The 20,391-nt window shown below is 39.8% G+C and overlaps 2 protein-coding genes across 2 annotated transcripts in view; both read left to right on the forward strand.

The window, feature by feature from the left end:
- Positions 1 to 20,391, forward strand: part of LOC128264326 (uncharacterized) — a 41,926-nt gene that overhangs the window by 11,435 nt on the left and 10,100 nt on the right. Inside the window, 2 exon segments of the mRNA XM_052999750.1 lie at positions 8,183 to 8,731; positions 12,468 to 12,647. Of these exon segments, the coding sequence (XP_052855710.1) occupies positions 8,192 to 8,731; positions 12,468 to 12,647 (720 nt within the window). The 5' untranslated portion in view covers positions 8,183 to 8,191.
- Positions 10,276 to 11,739, forward strand: LOC128264338 (uncharacterized). The gene is made up of 2 exons (XM_052999771.1): positions 10,276 to 10,619; positions 10,688 to 11,739. The coding sequence occupies exons 1-2, from the start codon at positions 10,617 to 10,619 to the stop codon at positions 11,597 to 11,599; spliced, it is 915 nt and encodes a 304-aa protein (XP_052855731.1). The 5' UTR covers positions 10,276 to 10,616; the 3' UTR covers positions 11,600 to 11,739.

A 20,391-nucleotide genomic window follows, 5' to 3' on the forward strand; every position in this document is an offset into this window, starting at 1 on the left:
TTTGCCTTCTGGCAGCCATAATCAGTCAATGCCGCATCGCACCAGTTGGCCAAAAGGGGCCCTCGATTTTAGGGGCTTTAAGGAGGGTAGAGAGGGGTGGGGAGGCGGTTTTCAGGGGGGTGGGGGGGCAGGCACTGTAAAAAGCCTGATAAAAGTTTTCAAGAGTTGGGAGTTTGATGTCGTCTCACTGCTAATTTATGGACGCACCCAGCCTAAGACGCATTACAAGGAATTTGTTGAGGAAGAGGCCGGGAATACACTGTTAAAAACCAGGACCAAGCCCCCATATTAAATTACGATTTTATTGTAGGACATTATAACTCAGTATAAAATTGATAAATTATTGTGCTAAGTTCATTAAATAATTAAAAATAATAATTAATTAATTAAAATAACTGAAATATATATTTAGAGCACGGCATTTTGGCTAGATACAATTAGATCATGATAACAAACATCATTATTATTATTGCTGAAAAACTTTTTACAATAAAGAATTATGTTTAACTTGGTATCAGGATCACCAAAATCTATATTCAGGGCATTTCGGCTACATAAAATTAAATTATTTAATATTATCAGAATGATAATCTGTTATCAAAACTATGCATCAATTTAGTTTTTAATAATTTACTAAGTTGGCGCAAATTTTACAATGAGTTACATCATTAAAATTTGGAATAAACAAGAAAGAAAGCAAACTTCGGCAAGCCGAAGTTCATATACCCTTGCAGCTATTGCAAGAATTAAACATTTTTGAAAACATTAAAATTATGATTTACTTTCGTATATGTTTAAAAACATTGAAGCTATGATGATTTGCAGCTCAATTATTTGATAGTTATTTTATATATTTTTATTATTTCTAAGGGAGCTATATGATATAGACGTCCGATTTTGATAAAATTTAAACCATAATTCTGAAATATTTAACCATTGCTATATGTCGAAGAACTAAACAAAAAATTAAAAAACAGAAAAGTTATAATTTTTTTCATTTATTTTTCCGATTGTTCCTATGAGAGCTATATGATATAGTCGTCCGACTTTGATGAAATTTAATCCGTAAATCGGAAATATTTAACCATTACTAAATGTCGAAGAACTAAACAAAAAAATAAAAAACAGAAAAGTTATAATTTTTTTTCATTTATTTTTCCGATTGTTCCTATGGGAGCTATATGCTATAGTCGTCCGATCCGGCTCGTTCCGACTTATATACTACCTGCAATAGAAAGACAACTTTTGGGAAAGTTTCATGCAGATAGCTTTAAAACTGAGAGACTAGTTTGCATATAAACGGACGGACAGACGGACAGACGGACAGACGGACAGACGGACATGGCTAGATCGACTCTACTAGTGATGCTGATCAAGAATATATATACTTTATAGGGTCGGAAACGTCTCCTTCACTGCGTTGCAAACTTCTGACTGAAATTATAATACCCTCTGCAAGGGTATAAAAACAGCAAAGTTATAAGTTTTTTTATTTTTTTCCGATTGTTCCTATGGGAGCTATATGATATAGTCGTCCGATTTTGATGAAATTTAAACCGATATTCTGAAATATTAAACCATTACTAAATGTCGAAGAACTAAAAAAAAAATTAAAAACAGCAAAGTTATAATTTTTTTTCATTTATTTTTCCGATTGTTCCTATGGGAGCTATATGCTATAGTCGTCCGATCCGGCTCGTTCCGACTTATATACTACCTGCAATAGAAAGACAACTTTTGGGAAAGTTTCATGCAGATAGCTTTAAAACTGAGAGACTAGTTTGCATATAAACGGACGGACAGACGGACAGACGGACAGACGGACATGGCTAGATCAACTCGCCTAGTGATGCTGATCAAGAATATATATACTTTATAGGGTCGGAGATGTCTCCTTCACTGCGTTGCAAACTTCTGACTGAAATTATAATACCCTCTGCAAGGGTATAAAAAGCAGGCAGAATTGTAAACGAAAATTGTAAAGCAGATTAATAAAGACGACTTTTAGGGTCTGAATCACTTTTCATCTTCTTACTTAAGTTAATCACCTCTTTTTCGCACTGTGTACGACGCTAACGCCGCAGATACTCTTTATCCGCCATTCAATTCGCTGCCACTCGCGACTCGTTCTACATGACAAATTTTTATGGGCAAATAATTTGGCTTTCTCTCTCGTTGATTTTATGGCCCAGTGGGCGTGTGGGAGGCGTTGGGGCGTGGACGGCTATCAAAATCATTTGTGTGCTAATTAAATACACTTGCACGTTGCGTGCCGATGAGCGATTAACTCGCTCAGTTGCTGTAGCACACTTTTTGGGTGGAGGTATGTATGTAGGTACCATACAATAAAGCAGTCGGTGTACAAAATTAATTGAGTTTCAAATGACAAAGGGGCGACAATGGCGAATTTGCCGATTTCCCGTCCGGAAGCATTATTTAAAACGCATTAAACGGCTGACAAAAATAAACTGCCAGTTAACTAACACTGCTGACATGCACTGCAAGAAAAAAAGATGAACTAAACTAGGATAGGGCACCACAAATAATTAAAAAATGTTGAAGACGAGGTGCTTTGAAATGGTTTTCTATCCATTGATATTGATAATATTTATTTATATTTCTACAATATATTATTAGATAAGTAAGTTTTTGTGGCTCACAGTTAAAAACTTGCGAATTAGGAACCATTATAACTATATAACATATTTATATTTATATATGTATATTTATTTTATATAAATTAATTATATGATAATTATGTTATGTAATATAAATTAAGTGGCTTGTTTCTGGCTTACACCACCTGCATATCTGCGTTGAAAAGGTTTTCTGCCCATAGAAAACCTTCAATCAATGAGACCATTATAACTATATTACATACTTCTATTTATACAACATATTGCTACACAAATAATTGGCTTTATTCTGGCTCAAACCACCTGTATATCTGCGATCTGCCCTCGCAAACATTTGATTCGCACTTGCAGCTCTCATTAATTGGATGCCTGGGCAGTCGGGAGCTGTTACACAAACGGGCCAAGGCCAGGGAAATTTATCAGAATATATTTCATATGTAAATACAGTATGACAAACACGCAGACAGGGACGTTGAATGGATTGCACTTTAATTAAATCGAAACGAGATGGGTAAATGAAAACATTTCAGCATTTTGGATGCAACACCAGATCGATTTTCTTGGCAGCTTTCTTCCCGTTTCTGTGGTCAAAAGGGATGAATTCCCCTGCGCTACACATATATTTCAATATGTAAATATGTATATATGGTAGAATATGTAGAAACTCGCATTTGAGCCAGGCATTTAATTTAGCGTTGGTTAATTAGGAAAGTTTCAGAAAGACGACGTCCAATCGTTGTTGAACAAGCGATAAATAGGGTCCCCGGGGATGGGTGGTGCTGCTTAGGGGGTGGTAACTGTGTGGTGGGTGGTGTGGTGTTGAAGGTACAAGTGCACAGACCTTGAGACACACGCAGTAAACTAAAGTTGTTGCCTTGTCGCTTCTGGTTGTCACTTGTTAAACGCCTCGTTGTCGTTGTTGCTGTCGTTGTCGTTGTCGTTGTCGTCGTTGTTGTTGTTTGTACTGAGGGCTGTTACGCTCGAAGGAGCGCATGGAAATCAGTATTAATTACTCGGACGGACACATGTTGGCCCTCACTGGGCCATAAATGGCTGAAGAGATTAACTAACACTAGTTGCTATAAATAAGCTTAATACAAGTTATAAGCCTTAACGTGAATAACATTAAAGAGCTCTGCGTTGAGCCATTTACTAGGATTATAAGCTAAAAATATACTTAGGACTTTGGCTTAATTTTTACTTACATTCTATTGTTTGTTTTTGAAAAGACCGCACCTAAAAAATATTATAAGCTTAGTTATATTGATTTAAAGGCCAAAAAATTTCCAAAGACATTGATTTAATATCTTTTTCTATTCTATTATTTGTTTTTGAAATGACTTCATCTAATAGGTTGTTATAAATTAAGTTTAAATTATAAATTTAAGCTAATCTAATTTTAAGCTAAAAATATTCCAAAGGCATTGACTTAATTTTTACAGCCTTTCTATTGCATGTTTTTAAATATACCTCATCTAAAAAATTGCGTTACATTTAGTGATTTATACATTTTTATACATTTTCATACTAATCTTTCTGCTAAGCCAGCAAAAAATGTACAAGAACAAAAACTTTTTAGAGTTGAAACAAAAAGCCCTGAAATTAGCATAAAATATAGCGTAATTATAACTAATCAGTGACCTGTAATACATAAAAAATCACCCGAGAGTGCAACCTTTTGGGATTGCCAAGATTAAAGACTAGAAAATAAATTAGCAAATTAAGTTCCCGGTTCGCTTGTGCTACGTTTACATGGATACAAAATCCCCCTTTGGCCGTACAATCCGAGAACTTTTTGTCGCCTAATGATCAAGTGAAGCGCTCAGCTGAGCTAAGCAGAAATGTGATTGATGCACTGCATTTTCCCTGACTCCGTACTCCGGGAAATGTGCTTCGCAAACTTTGCTCTATTGACTCTTCTAATGCGATGGCAATCTGTGGGCGGAAAGTGGGCGGCCAGCGACGAACCTGGAGCGATATCAAAAGTTACTTTATACTTTTCATTCTTTGACTTTGTCGACAATGCAGCCACAGATAGAACACCGACTCCAGAATCTCGAATCCTGAATCCTGAATCCAGAATCCCGAAAAGCTAAAGTCGCAGCCGCAAGCCGCAACGCGTGCTGTCTGCCAACATTTTAAGCTAATTAACGCACTGGGTGAGGCTAAGAGGGGCGGGGGCGGGGGCGTTGGCGGCTGGGGGCGTGGCCAAGTGGCAGCCACATCAAATGAGCGAGGCATATCTGCAAGCAGTCAAGTAAAATGAAATTATTACTTGGCATGCGGTACATGCGGCAACTAATTGACAAATGTATAACGCTTAATCCCTAAGCGTCTAAACTGGCAGAAAAAAAAAAATACAGTGTGTACCCACTGGGGCAACAAGTGCGCACTGGTACTCAACCATGGCGAAAAGAAAAAAAATAACCCAGTGAAATGGAGCACTGCAGCAATGCAGCAATTGGGATGGGCGATTCCCCATTTGGGAGCATACTCATGGGTTTCCCCCCCCCAAAATCACGGAGGACGAGATGGCCATAATGGAGTCGACAGGAGGAGGAGGACGGAGGAGGAGGACGGAGGAGGAAAAGGCAGGAATTGGCCCCAAACTGGGCCGCACATGTGAGCGACCGTAGCATAGATACATATACATAGATAAAGGGCAAGAAACTACTAAAACTGGAAAGTGGGCACGGGGTATATCTGCCAAATGGCATGTTCAAACAAAATTAAGCGCACTGTTGTTCCTGCTGTTGTTGTTCGGCACGGGTCATCAAACCAAGCCGGAATTGCAACTGCAATGGGTACAGGGTGCTCTGAAATACATTCCATATATTTTCTGATTTTTCAATTTCAACTTAAGCCTTTGTATTTAAGTGGTTATTTCCTTGAAAATAAACATTTCAATTACATTTTGGCTTGAAACTAAACCTGCTTCTAAATTTTCAGTTTTAACATATGCCTTTTCCTTTGAAAGTGTTAATAGATATATCTATTTGCCTTATTTTTACCACCATGAGTATATTTCACAGGCAAAATTTTTTAAAAATAAACATTTTAATTACAAATGTGGCTTGAAATTAAATTTATTTATAAATAAATAAAACAGTAAATAATTTGTTTTAAGTTCATCTCCTTTTCGGGAAATTTCGACTCTAATATTCATCCTTAAGATGCCTTTGCATTGCCTTACATTTTATTAATTTTTGTTCTTTAAAACCAGGCAACCAACACTCTAAACATCAAGGTGAAAAGTGGAACTAAGGCGAGGTTTTTAATCCAGGCCAGCAAATTTGAATGCGGTTTTTAAGTATTTCCTAGGAAATTACATTTTGGCTGGGAAAGAAAAAAGGAAAAAAACAGGGAGATGCCAAAGGCCACCTTTAAAGTGGACCCCCAACAGATGCTACCCGTTCGCGTTGAGCAAAGTATCCGGCGATAAGCGTTTCAATCATCATTTCATTTAAAGCAATTTAATTTGGCCGCTTTTTGTTACCCAGGCCCCAGGCACCCTGTTTCTTTTTATTTTTTTTTGTGTTTTCGTTACGTGGCAGCAACGAAAATATTTTGCAGGCAAGTGAAGAAAAATTAGCAACAATAAATTGAACGGAAGTTGGTGCTCAAATTGAAAGTACGAGCTGCGGGGAAAGCACAAGCTGCAAGGTATTCCCCGGAACAGGAACTGCTAGCCCTGGAAAAGAAGAGGTGGGTGGGGACTTCCTCAGTAGGCGGTGGGCGTGGCATGTTTGTCTGCGGCTGCTACTGTGGCCATACGGTCAACATACACGTAAGCGAATGGGAATGGGAATGTGAATGTGAACGTGAATTTGTGTGTGGCTACGTGTTCTCCGTCTGCCTTTTTCTTTAGCTCCTGACTGCCTTCTGTCTAGATTGAAATTCCAGACCCTAGCCAAGAAGGGGCGTGGCACGCCCCATTTGCACAGGGGGAAAAACTGGCAGCCTGAAAGTCGTGGGCTACAAAAATATTCGATATTAAAAAAAAAAGGTTTTTTAAGCTGTGGACTTATAAATTCTAAAATTCTAAATTCTAATTTCGTCTAAATATAGTTCGATTATGAAAAACTATACTATAAATTAATTCCCTATAAAACTAAGGAACAAAATGTATTCTTAAAATGGTTAAGTTGTAAACCCAAGCACGTTTATATTTTAATCGGTTTCACGAAATTCTAACTTAAGCCAAATATATTTAAATCATGAAATGTTATACCAAACCATAAACTGCCTTTAAAAACTGGGACTTGCAATATTTTATTTTTATTTTAATAAAGTTCTAATCGTAGATTATCAGTAAAATGACTAAAATACTTAAAGAATTTGTTGTGAAACAAATTTTCTGTAGTATTCTACATATAAATTCGATTGAAACATATGAACTTATGGGCTTTCAAGCTTTTAAAAATATGAAATATACGCCAATCAAATAATATATGAATATTAAAAAAATTAATGTTTGTGCGATATAGTGTTTTCCCCTCTAAAGGGTTTGGTGAGTTTTTCTACCTGTAAGGACATTTGTGAATGTGGCGGTGGAGCATTTAAGCTCCGACCGCAGGCTGAAGGACGAAAACGGGACAGACGTTGCATACAGATTTTCAATTTCCATATCGTGTTGCCTGTCTGCTGTCTGCTGTCTGCTGCCTGCAGCACTTCTTCCTCTTCCATCGCTTTCCACCCAGCTTTTCCTTTCGGCAATTTCCGCTGCAAGTGCTGAAACAAAGGAAAACAAAACATAACAACGCAGCGGCAAACTAAACGTAACTACAACAACCGCAATAACCAGAAACAAAACAATGAACAAACAATGAAACGACAAATGAATGAATGAATCGAGTTGAGTTGAGTGACTGTAGAACCATGCAAAAAAAGCTCAAGATTTCGATGGACATATCTCCAAACATTTGCTTTATTTTAGAGTGTTTCAGGAGCTCCCACAATTTTCACAAAAAAAAATGCAAATCCTTTCGGTTTGAAATATATTGAAAGACAAAAAGGACGAAAGTGTCTGTTAATTAAAGGAAAAATGTGGCTATACAAGGACAAAGATCTTGAACCAGCCAACACCCTATTTAATTTAATCGTTAAATAGTAAATGTTGAATTTAACGGTCAGATATTTATTTGTACCATACCTTGTTTTATCCTTGTAGTTATTATTGTACGCAACGCAAGTTTATTCCAATATTTCGACCACGCCTCATATAACAGCTGTTTTGCGATTAATATCTATTGTTACACAAAGTTTTCCAATCGAACCCATATTTTTTGAAGTTATGGGCAATTAAGTTGTTAATATGAATTTGCTGCATTTTTGAAAAGCGGAGAGCATATTATAAATTTAAGAGACCAGAAGGGAGCGGAAGGGAGCAAAAGAGAGCGTTAGAGATGCACCGCTCGCTCTTAGCTTGCAGTGTTGTCACTGCCTTTTGGCAGATGGCGCCACCTAAAAACTGAGTTTTGTTTTAATTTGTGAATGGTAATCAAACATGTCTAATTAAACGATTTCGCATTGATTTTCGATTGTAGGTGGTGAGGATGTCGCCTGCTGAGCAGCTTGGTCACTTGGTCGGAGGATCGGATGCCTACCAGCTGGCGGCGAGCACTGGCGGAGGAGCAGGAGGTGGCGGAGTAGCAGCAGGAGTGGGCGGAGTAGTTGGAGGAGGAGGCGGTGGCCACGGTGGAGATGCGGCGGACAATGGGGGCGAGAAGATGAAAGACATGCCCGACAAGTATGTCATGGCGATCGCCCACTTCCTCGATTGGCACGTCAACGAAACGGTGGACATGGAGCGGCTGAGCGGTCCGATCCTGAAGTCCAGCATCAAGTCGGTCTACTGGCTCTTCCTCATCCAGTACGCAGCCCTCGCTTTTCTCGGCGTTGTGCTGAACATCGTCATCGTGGTGTACATCATGTACCACCGACTGTACAAGGATGTGACACATGCGTTCATCATCAATCTGGCGCTCTGCCACTTCGTGCAGTGCGCCCTCGTCCTGCCCGTCTCCCTGATGGTTATGCTCATCCAGAACTGGATCTTTGGCCAGTTCTTGTGCTTCTTTCTGCCCATGCTGCAGGTGAGTTTAATAAGCTTTATTACCTTACCTTTTGATCCCGACCCTGCAACTAAGACACTTTTTTGCTATAGTTTGGTTATTATATTGTACTGTACGAGTATATTGCTCATAAATTATTACTACCTAGACCGATCTTCAAAGGGGTTTTTTGTACAAACAGCTGAGATCTTTGGTCAAATTTGTACAACTTTTAGGGCTCTCAAAAATTGTGTAATTCATATCGCTTATGGCCCAGTTTTGTGGCACACCCTGGCCATTAAGTTCAGCCCTGCCAGACTATACTCCATACCAATCACTGTTAACTACAGCTCTGAGCTATATTTATCCCATTTGGCTGAGCGCGGAGAAGATGGCATCCGGTCTCGCTCGATTGAGCTGGTGTCCTGGTGTTCTGGTGGCCTGGAAGCCACCGTATGATTGACACATTGACTCGGGCGGATGGGGCCGAGGCTTTTGGAGTCGGAAATCACAAGCAAATAGAATCGTATACTTTCATTCGATTTGATTCGCCTCCGTCTGTCACTTTGCGCCGCTTTTGTGTGGCGAAAACAAATGCGACCATGGCAAAAGGGACCTGTGTTCTAGACGAGATTGGGGCTTTGGTGAGGGGCGGGAACAAGAAAGAGGACAAACCGCCTGGCAATTCGATTAGGCCCGGCGTCCGTAGAGCAGACAAATGATTACATTTACAACCTTGACGCTGCAGGAGATTCTATTACGGGGCAGAACGGCGTGGGAATGGAGTGGCGGTCGGAACGGGATATGATTCGATTTGATTGCTATCACAAAGGGCGACAAATAGCTGGCGCACACAGGCACCCTCATTTCTTACTGCCTGGTCACGTGTACACATGTGGGTGAACTCCTGCTTCTGTTCCACTTCCTTTTCCTGTGCCAGGACCCCTTCTCCATCGCCGCCTAATGGAATGATTGATGGGTGGCTGCCGAGGAGCAGGAGATGCACACTGAGCTGCTACAAGTCTGACAAGTAGTCTTAAGTCTGCACCTTAAAGACCTCCAATAAATACATATACGCAATAGTAACACAAATTTGCATTACATAAGCTTTGCTAATTGAGAAGTGGCTATAATAGAAATAATAAAAGTGGAAATAAGAAACTATTTAATATAATTTTTTACACAGGCACAGGAACAATCGGAAAAATAAATGAAAAAAATTATAACTTTACTGTTTATTGATATTCGACATAAAGAAATGGTTAAATATTTCAGAACAACGGTTTAACTGTCATCAAAATCGGACGACTATAACATAAAGCTACAATTAACATCGGAAAACGATATCATATAGCTGCCATAGGAACTATCGAATAATTGAGCTGCAAATCATCATAGCTTCAATGTTTTTGAACATGTACGCAAGTTAATCATAATTTTAATGTTTCCGAGAATATTTAATTTTTGCAATAGCTGCAAGGGTATATAAACTTCCGCTTGCCGAAGTTTGTTTCCTTTCTTGTTTTTAACAACAAATTCATAAAAATAAGAAAATTGGCAACCCGCAAAGCTAAGTTTATTTTGCAACCATCTGGCATCTCTGCCAGAAGAATCACATTTTGGCGCTGCCACCGTGACTTTGACAGTTTGAAGTATTCCAGCGCATGCAATTGCAGAACAAAAACAACGAAATTTGTTAATTGCAGAACAAAAACAACAAAATTTGTTAATTGCAGAACAAAAACAACAAAATTTGTTAATTGCAGAACAAAAACAACAACATTTTGTCAATAGTGCAGGACCGTGTTTATGGTGGCTTGGCAACTCTTTTTTCCTCCGGCACCAGTATTTTATTTTTCGACGGACTGAACGCATGCGCGCATGCGGACATTTACATTTTTCCAGGAAATTCAGCAGTTAAGCAGAAATGGTAAGCTGTGACGCCGAGAAACACGCTGTCGGTTTTATGTGCAACGTTTTCGTTAATATATTTCACAGCCGAAAGAAAACAAATTGAAGGGGGTTTCCAAGGCTAAGAATCGCCAGCCCCAGAAGAGAATTCTAGAACGAACCCAATCCGAGGAAATTTATCGGCAGGTCGGCAGGTTGAATCCTCGTTGTACTCGTTCGAAGGTGATTCCTGTCGGCAACGATGGCAAGGTGATACCGATCTGCAACCTCTGCTATAACTCCGTGATGAAGCGATCAGAAGCCGCGCAGCCAGTGTCGGAGTTCAATGCCCCGGGGAGCAGCAATTGCCCTCGCGGAGAAGTCACCCAGAATACTAAACCAAAAGTGACCAAGTATGATGTCGACTTGAGTGCCTATGTGGAGGAGTGCCGCCCCGACTTGGAATGGGCCTTTGTCGAGATATACAATGAGCCATCCGCAGACGCTCAGATCGTTCCCAGCACAGCTGAATCCAATGTGCCAGCTCAGAACTCGATTATGGCCAAAAATCAGGACTCAATGAGCTGCCTTAGCCAAAATAGTGACCCTGGCATTCTCCCCTCAAATGGGGAAAATGGTGATTCCATGTGGAGTGCCAGTAGCGGACACTGGGCGATCAGGGATCATGGATACTGCAGGACAGATTGGCAACCGGACAGCTTTTACGAGAGCACCATGAAAGCGATGAGGGAGTGGAAGCACCCAGATTCATACAACCCAAGCCCGGAGGAAGTGGAGCGCTTGCGTAAAATCAAGGTGTGCTGCTTGCGTTTGATGGAACAATTAATGCCTGGTCGGGCCGGTCGTGTCCAGGGTCAGGAGCAGCCACAAGCTGAACCCATCGCCAGCACCAGTTCCGGCAAGCAGGCTGCCCTGAACGGTTGGAAGAGGGAATACATCGATGATGATGACAGTGACACTGAGACAGCGTCGGAGGGCGAAGATTTCATGGATTTCTAGGACGTAAAACCGGTGGCATCGGCTGGCAAAAAATCCGACTCGGACTCCGACACCGACTCACTAATGAAAAGAAAGCATTATTTAGAGAAATCTTTATTGAAATTGACATTGGAAGAATATCTTACAAGTGGCAACAATAAAACTGGATAAGATTTTTAATCTTGTTTTTCCATTCGAAATATGAAAATAAATGTGTAAGTTTTAGTCTTCAGACTGGCGATTTTAATATTGAACATTGAACTACTAAATTGTATATCTATAAAAAAAATATTAAAGAGAATCATTATAGAAATTGAACAATGGAGGCAGATATTGCAAATGGTGTCTACACATATAAAAGCGATATATAATTGGGATATGGAAACGATCTTGCCCAGCTTTTTAATTTTATTATATTCATTTTGAAATATATAATAAAATATATTTATATAAATAAAATTTATTCACTTTGAAATTTTTAAGTAAAATGTGCAAGCTAAAGTCTTCAGATTATTATTGCACATTAGTACCCTTGCCTTTTTATATCTATGAAATGATATATGTTTTAGGAGATAGCATTGAAAATGAACATTTAAAGGAAATTTTACAAAAGGTACGTAAACAAATATGCATAAGAGCGAGATATAATTCTTTGGGCTTAGGGAACGATTTTATCCGGCTGTTTGATTTTATTTCACTTTATTTTTGTTTTCAGATTGAAGATATCAGCACTTAAATATTGACTTCTAAGAGGATATCCTAAGGTGGTCAATATACAAATGGGAGTTATAGCATTTGTGTTTCAGTTGCTGGTGCTGTGGAGGAAGTCCCATCCTTTTCGGTTAGCCCAAAACTAATGTGTTCTGTTTTTTTTGGCCAATCCCCGCAGGACATTCCACTGCACGTGGCCATGATCTCGCACATCCTGATCGCCTGGGACCGGATGCGCTGGCTAAACGATCCGCTGAAGGGCCGCCTGCCGGGATTCGTCTGCTGCTGCGCCACTTGGCTGACCGGAATGGTGATTGCCCTGCCCTATCCCATATACACCATCTACGTGGAACTGGGGGTGAGTATTCCGAGCACTTGTTACTGTCGCGTTTAATGAAAATCAGCGAACAACCTGGCTGGTTGCCATGGATGATCAAAGCGAGTGCGCACTAGACCGGAAAAGCGGTGCGGAGTCTTCCACATGCCAGGGATTGCCATCCATGGCGTATACTTGATGAGCATGAAGTGACAGATTCCCGGGAATCGAGACTCATTCACCACCATTCACCTGGTACATCACGAGAATCTGGGCAAATTTCACTGACAGTTCTGCTGGCCGGCTCTTGGACAATATTCCCAGCCAAAGAACGTTAGCATGGCCTGTCAACGAGCTCTGCTTGCATTTTGTTGCCAAAATATTTGGCTACATCGAGTTGTCTAACCTCTGGTCCCCCAAAATCCCCCCAAAACCACCTAAAAGTACGGCCACAACGGCAACAAGAGACATAAATATTTATGGGCCATAAAGTGTTGCAACTTTTTGATACACTCCTTTGTGTTGTGGCTGGGTGTGTAGGTGTAGAAGTGGGTGTGGCTGTGACTAGGGCCCCGCAGGGCTGGCATTGTGTCAAATCATCACTTGCATATATGTATGTACGTATGGGCATTGGCATGCCCCAAACCCACCATTCTGCATACATATTTGGTGAGTGAATTTCCCAAAAGTGGGACAAGGAATGCCGGTAGAGTCACCATCCAGAATTAAGCATAAAATTTTTGTTTTAAGATAGTTTCATTCTTGAGGGTCACAGTTTAAAATAGTTTATTGGTTTAAAATGGTTACATTTTGTAAGATATGCCAAGCAAAAATTTTTGTTTTTAAAAAGTTGTATTCTTGAGGGTCACAATTTAAAATACAATTCAATGTTGAATTACATACTCATATTGTATCAATCAAATGTTTGTTCAGATCAGTATTTGAAAATATTAAAATTCTCTTATATCAATTAACATTTTTATAGGCTTTATCCATTTTCCTGATATAAATAAAAAGTTCTTGGCAATTTTTAGCCTTTCTTCAATAATATGAGGCCTACGATGAAATCGATGTTTTTGTTTGTTTAAGAAAAATCTATTCTTGTACCAAGTATGATAAAAATCAAATTAAGATTTGGAAAACTGTGTGTAATTACTCCAATGCTTTGCCTACCTTTTTTAAATGAATTATGTTGCTTATTTATTGTTTTGAATTTGTTCGTTAAGGTCGATCGTTTCTGCAATCGGTTACACCCGCGTACCTTTAACCCCTGGAAACTGGCACACAATCCCGAGTTGATTGAACCTCTGCCGGCAATCCTGTGTAATTTGTTTGGCAATTCACTGGCCAGACCACAGGACATGTCACTGCGAGTGGGGCAACAAGTGGAGCCCAGTGCTTCCAGTGCCCTGGGGGAAATCCCCTGGATGCCTACCTGCTGCGAACTCAGGCCCAGTCGCCTGTCAATAATTTCATTAATTCAATATTTGCGTATAATTTGATGGCTCCTCTCCAAGGCAACTCCCCGCGCTGAAAACTCCCTGGCGAAGTGGGGCTTATTATCTCAAAGGCCCCTGTGTTTTTGCGGCAATTTATGAATATTTTAGCATTCTATTACGACGACACACCGGTCCTTGTCTGGCCCAGATATGGGTGTATAAACAATTCCATGCGGACTCTGATTGCCAATTCACAATTTGGCAAACAGCTCCACAAATCCTCCACATTCACATCCACATTCACATCCATTCCTCCGTTTAATAAGCAAAAGTTTGCCATAGTTTCCAACCCAGCAGCAGCCAAAAGTCAAACACTAAAATGAATTGCCTCGCCAGCCAGGTTCAGATGGGTTCAGTTCAGTTTTTGGATTGGTTTGCACCCAGTTTGGATCCAGTTTGGAGCCTTACATTCCAGACCTCCGATTTTCAGGCGAGGATAATAAGCGATTTCATAACTGGCCAGCGAAAAGTTAGCCGTCTGTTTTCGTGTTTGGCCTGGAAAAGTGTCAGAAACTTTGCTCCGCACACAAAACAAATTGAAATTTTCCATATTTCTACGCATGCCCCTTGTGTCTGGCTACCTGGCTAACTGCTAACTGCTAACTGCCTAGCAGCGGCTTCCCTTTGTGCGGCGGCAAATTGATTTTTTAAGTTGTCCCCAAACAAATCAGTATGGAAAAATACCGAAATACACAAAATAAAGAAATCCCTTTGCCTTTGCCTTTACCTTTGCCTTTACCTTTACCTTTACCTCTACCTTTACCTCCATCAAGTTGGAGGTCCTGTCGCCTGCTGTCGCTGCTCCTACTGCTCCTGCTGCTCCTTTTGCCCACGGCGATAGAAAATATGATGTGGCTTTCTAGTTTCCCGTTCCCAACTATTTTGGTTTCATTGTGACATGATGTCCCTGCAGTTTTTAAATCGATGTGATTGTTTGATTTATGCCACCTGACATGTGGTCTTTAATTATGTTAAGGATTACCTAATCTATTACTTTAATTTATTTGTATTTCATTTTTTTGTTTAGGCCCATATTAATACCCGTTACTTACCCTATAAAGTATATATACTCCCGATCAGGATATGTTCGTCTGTCTGTCCAGATCTCGAAAACTATGGTCTAAAATTTGGCATTTAACATGCATGAAATAAATGCATTAAATTTAAATATAGTTTAAATGTAAATTAAACTTTCAGATATTAAAATCAATTTCGAAAATGGTCAATTAATTAATTTCTTTCAAAAATGTATTGCAATTCAAGCCATTATTTTAAATCTTTTCATTAAGCTGTCTCATTAAGTTTTGAGAAAATTGTGAGTTTTATTATCTTTTAAGGTTCAACCTTCATAAATTTAAATATGAGTAATGGTGGCTCAAATTTGTAGTCTTGTACTTGCCCGCTTGAATAAACAGACATTTATAAGTCTTTCAAATATATTTGCCAAAGCTAAAAAGTTTCTCAAAAGCAGTCTTCTATTTTCTCAATAATGGAAAGTTAAAGTGCCCAGTTGAGAACCTCTGGGGACATTTATGACATGGTTTTGCTGCAGTTTTGAACAGTTTAAACAGTTTGAACAGTTTGAAGTTGGTGGCAGTACATTTGAAGTTTGTTTTCGCAGCGTTGTCTATATTTTGGACTCCTGTGAGAGGGACCATGGCATGTGAGTGGCGTAGGAGAAAGTTGAGTGCCCCTTGAACTATGTAGCTTAAATCGTTGTGTATGCAAAGAACACGCCTTTGTTTCGTCCTCAATTCCTCCCTCCCCCCCTTTCTATTTGGCTGCCGCTCTGTGGCTACAGATTATTTATGTTTGCTGTTCAGTTGTTGCTTACCCCCTCCTGCCCCATCCCCCCTTCCCCCCAACTGCCTCGTTGCGGATATCCGGTTGCCGGCGTTGACTTTGGCACGCGGCGTCTCCTAATCCCCTCCAGCACTCTGGGTCTCTGGGTCTCTGGATCTCCTCCACCCAAATACCACCCCCATTCGGTATTAGCAACAGAACTTGGCCGGATATGCGCCTGCAAAACGAAAACGAAATTACGACAAGAGGCAAGGGGCAAGGGGCAAGGGGCAAGGGCTGAAAATTCAAGTCACTGCGCAAAAGAAACGGCTAAAGTAAACATTATCAAGTCTACAAAGGCTGGTAGGGATTTAGACGGAATTGGGCTAGTAAGGAGCAGGCTCTAGGAGCTGGGATAACACTCTCAATAGAATCCCTCAACCAAAAGAAACGATTGTGGCATACTTCAGATCAAAGACATTATTACTTTTAGCACTTGCGCATCTCTTCACTCTCGAAAACTATTAATTAATGTTTTGCGTTGTAGATAAGAAATGCATTTTAATATTTCTGAGGGTTATCTGACTCCCTAAATTGGGTAAATGAAATAAAAAAGCATCTACTTTTATATATTTTTATAGCCCTCAAAAAAGTATAGAATAATATATTTAAACTGCTGATTAATTCCAATTGTGTTCATTTAGATAATAGAAATTATAGAAATTTGGATAATAGAAATTACTTATAAATGTTTAAAATAGTTATAAGGTTAACTTATTTAATGTCAACAATAATTTAGCAACAAGAAATTTAAATTATTCATAAATACTTATTGTTTTTTTTTTAAGATAGATTTAAACTAGCTGAAAATGTATAAACAATAGCTATATAAAAATAATAGTTATAAGGCTAACTTATTTATTAATATGATATTTAACCAAAATGCTGAACTATAACTTAGCTTAATTTTAAAAATATTTTAGAAGTCATTGAAAATGATTTAGGTTTTACTCAGAGGGGCTCAAGAATACCTTTTTATTCCGAGGTTTGTGATTGCTATCACGTCCTGGGATACAAGGGCATACAGAAGTTGCTAACTTTACTGGGTTTTCCGCCCACCGCCTCCTCGTTCGCCAATTTATCTGGCGTAGAAAGAAAAGAAACTTTAAATACAATCAACTGGCCCCATTTGCCTTGGCTTGGGGCTCGTTGTAACAATTTGTAAAAATTACACATGCACACTCGCCCACACTGAAAGAAATGGGGGGATGGGCGATGGGCAATGGGCGATGGGCTGGAGAAAGGGGCTCAAATGAGACTTCCGCTTAAAGCGAAAATCAAATGGTCCTTTGGCCTGGCCATGGGGTTCCTCCTGGGCCTGCTTTGTTCTCATCTCCATCTCCATCGTCATTATTGCATATTATTAGTGTAACTTTGTTAGCAGGCCTCCTCCTCCTTCTTTATTATCCCCTTGGCCCAGGATCTCTGTGCTTATTAAATTGCCATATGCCGGCTCACAACGAGCAATGCAAATTGCTCCGTTGTCGGGCCAAATTAGTTGATGTGTCCAGTCGAATGGGTCGAATAAGTCGAATAAGGACAAGTCTGGCATCTTCATCTTCATCTCCTGCTGCTGCTGCTGCTGCTGCATCGACTGACTGCATCCGCCATTGCCATTGGGTCATTTTGAAAGTTTATCAGCAAATGGAAGCTACAAAACTTCGACACATCAACATCAACAACCATCAATCAATCATGATGGAATGCTACACAGGTTGTGGCAGTCGTCAAGGACTAAACACTGACCGCCACAAGGTGCAAGTGTTTGTAGAACTTCTCACTGTGGCACTGCAGTTTTCAGATTATTGGAAATAAACAACGTGGAAATCCTAGATTTGCGCCTTGTGGTTGGAAGAAATGTTGGTACACATATGGTTTTTTACTAAATAAGTTATAAATCCAGCATCTTCTTATAAACATTCAAATAAACTTATTTTTTTAATTTTCGGGCTTATAATATTTAAATTACTAAAATTAAATCGTGGCTTTTTAAATAGTTTAGTTTGCATTCATTCATTTTTGCTTTATTTATTTACAAACTGTAAGTTTAAAGGCATAAGTTAAACTACAGCGAGGTAGGGCAGCCAAAGTGATTTTATTAGTTTTTGAATATAAACATATTAACATAAAATTCTGATTAGTTTATCATCCTAATTTAACAACCAAAATACCTGAATCCACATTTAGTACAAGAGCTTTCTTCCCTGTAGTTTTTTAATAATAATCGTTTCAATCATAAATAAACCTATTTGGTAAACAAATTAGGCATACAGTTTGTTTTAACCAACAAAAAAGATGCATAGTTTTGGTAACTTAACTTAAATTTCTGGGTTTTTAGTGTTCTGCTTAGTTTTTTTTTGGTGCAGTTTAAGTTGGCTTTTGGGTAGAAAAAAGAGTGAAGAGTAAAGCGTTCCCAGTGAACCTTCAAGGCAGCCACCCTCTATTTCAGCGACCCTCGCCGTTTCTGCTTTGTTGATTGGCATTTTCAATTATTAAGCAGGCAGACGTAAATTCATTTCCACAGCAATTCACACTGAAAGCGAAGCCAAACATATAGTAAGCACAGCAGGTGGCAGTGGTGCAATACCACCCACAGCCACCCAATGCCACCCACAAACACCGACGGGGGCACCCCCACCCGACCTTACATATTGTGACATAAAATTCTTATTGGAGAATCGTGAGATTTGCACTGCAAGTTGGTACTCATTTTGAGTCGCATTTCCGTTTCCGTTTTCGTTTCGTTTAACGCAATTTTAATGGCCAGCAATGATGTTGCTCTGGCCGTTGCAAATTGCGTGGCAATGGCCAGGATACTGAGCCAGGATCAGCACGACTCTTTTATGCGTGCTGCAATCGTCCGTTAGGCAATCAATTTTTATAACCCCCTCAGACGCTTTTGGCCGCCAAGGAGCAACAGCTGGCGTGGCAACTAATGACGTTGATAATGGAGCCAGTGGGATGGGGTTTAAGGTCTGGGGCTTAAGGTATGGGGTCTTGTTTTGGCCACGGTGTGGCAGGGGCCAACAAATGGCGAACGACTTTGACAAATTCCCAGTGCAGAAGGAAAGGCGGTCCTTTCATGGCTTCCTATCCGCAGTTCAGGTGGGTCATGTCATGGGTCGTTCTATGCTTCGTCGAATTCCTGGTAAACGTTTTACATATTGTAAAATAACAATATCAAGCACTTCGGTGAAAAGACAGCGGCAGACAGCAGGCAGCAGACAGCGAAATGGAGTTCCAGCGAGGGCAGTTAGTTTACTTTTTAGGCTAAATAAAAATTGTTGAAAGCCATGCTAAATTTATGTTAAAAATGCAAGCCATATTTTATTTTAAGACAAGATTTAAATCTTATTTTATGAACTGTAACATAAGTTAAAGAAAAGAATACATACTTCTTTCCACTAAAAAAAAGAAAAAAAAATGTATCTAAGCCAGATCATAAATTTGTAATAAATTGTTAGATTTTTTGAACTCTTTGGCCAACTAGCTAACTACTACTCACAATTACATCACTATTTAGTTTTTCTTCCCAATAAAAAACAACAAATTATAGACCTATGGCATAGGTCAAACCCACCCCTACAAAATTCTGAGATTATTTGAACTCTTTGGCCAACTAGCCAAATCTAAAATAGAAACTGTATGCTTTTAAAATTGCACTTTAAATGAGTTTTGAGCTCTTCCCTTTTAAGCTTTCTATATATATATTTAATCGGGGAATTAGAAACTGCTTGAGCCACCCTAGCATCAGTGAAGTAGCATCCAACCAACGAATTTTCTCCTGCCAGAGGCTGTGAAATGGCAGCTCAAATTTCGTTATAATATTTATGCGCTCTCCACCGCCTCTGTGCATGTGTGTGTGTGTGTGTGTGTGTGTGTGTGTGTGTGTGTGTGTGTGTGTGTGTGTGTGGGTGGGTGGCTGAGTTGCTGAGTGTTTGGATGGTATCTGGTGGACTGATGGTGCTAGGGTGGTGCCGGGATGTTGTGATTGGGTGGTGTGACTGCCTGGTTGCCAAGTGAGCACTTTAAAGCACCGCTTTGGATCGTCAAATTGCTGTGCGGTCGCATCAATCGGGCGGGCAGTGTTTTCCACTTGCTCGAAAAGCTTTTCTTTCGTCCTGTGCCCCTTGTCGATGCCAATGTTACCGTGCGGTAAGCAGCTTACGGCCCTAAATCACTTGGCCATGCGAGACAAAAGCGAGCCGAGGAGTTTGGGGTGTCCAAAACAGTCCAATGTGTGCTAGCCCCCCGAAACTCATCAGTTCTTCCCCACCCCCACACATCGAAATTAGAATTCAACAAAAGTTTCGAGTGCCAAGCACTCGTAACAAGGTTAAGAGTATGTGTTTTTGGCAATTGTATTCTCATTCAACGTATATAATATATATATATATATATACAAAGTGGATATTTTCTGCCTGTCTGTCTGTCGACCTTCCCAT

The sequence above is a fragment of the Drosophila gunungcola genome, unplaced genomic scaffold (assembly GCF_025200985.1).
Source record: "Drosophila gunungcola strain Sukarami unplaced genomic scaffold, Dgunungcola_SK_2 000066F, whole genome shotgun sequence".
Classification (NCBI taxonomy): domain Eukaryota; kingdom Metazoa; phylum Arthropoda; class Insecta; order Diptera; family Drosophilidae; genus Drosophila; species Drosophila gunungcola.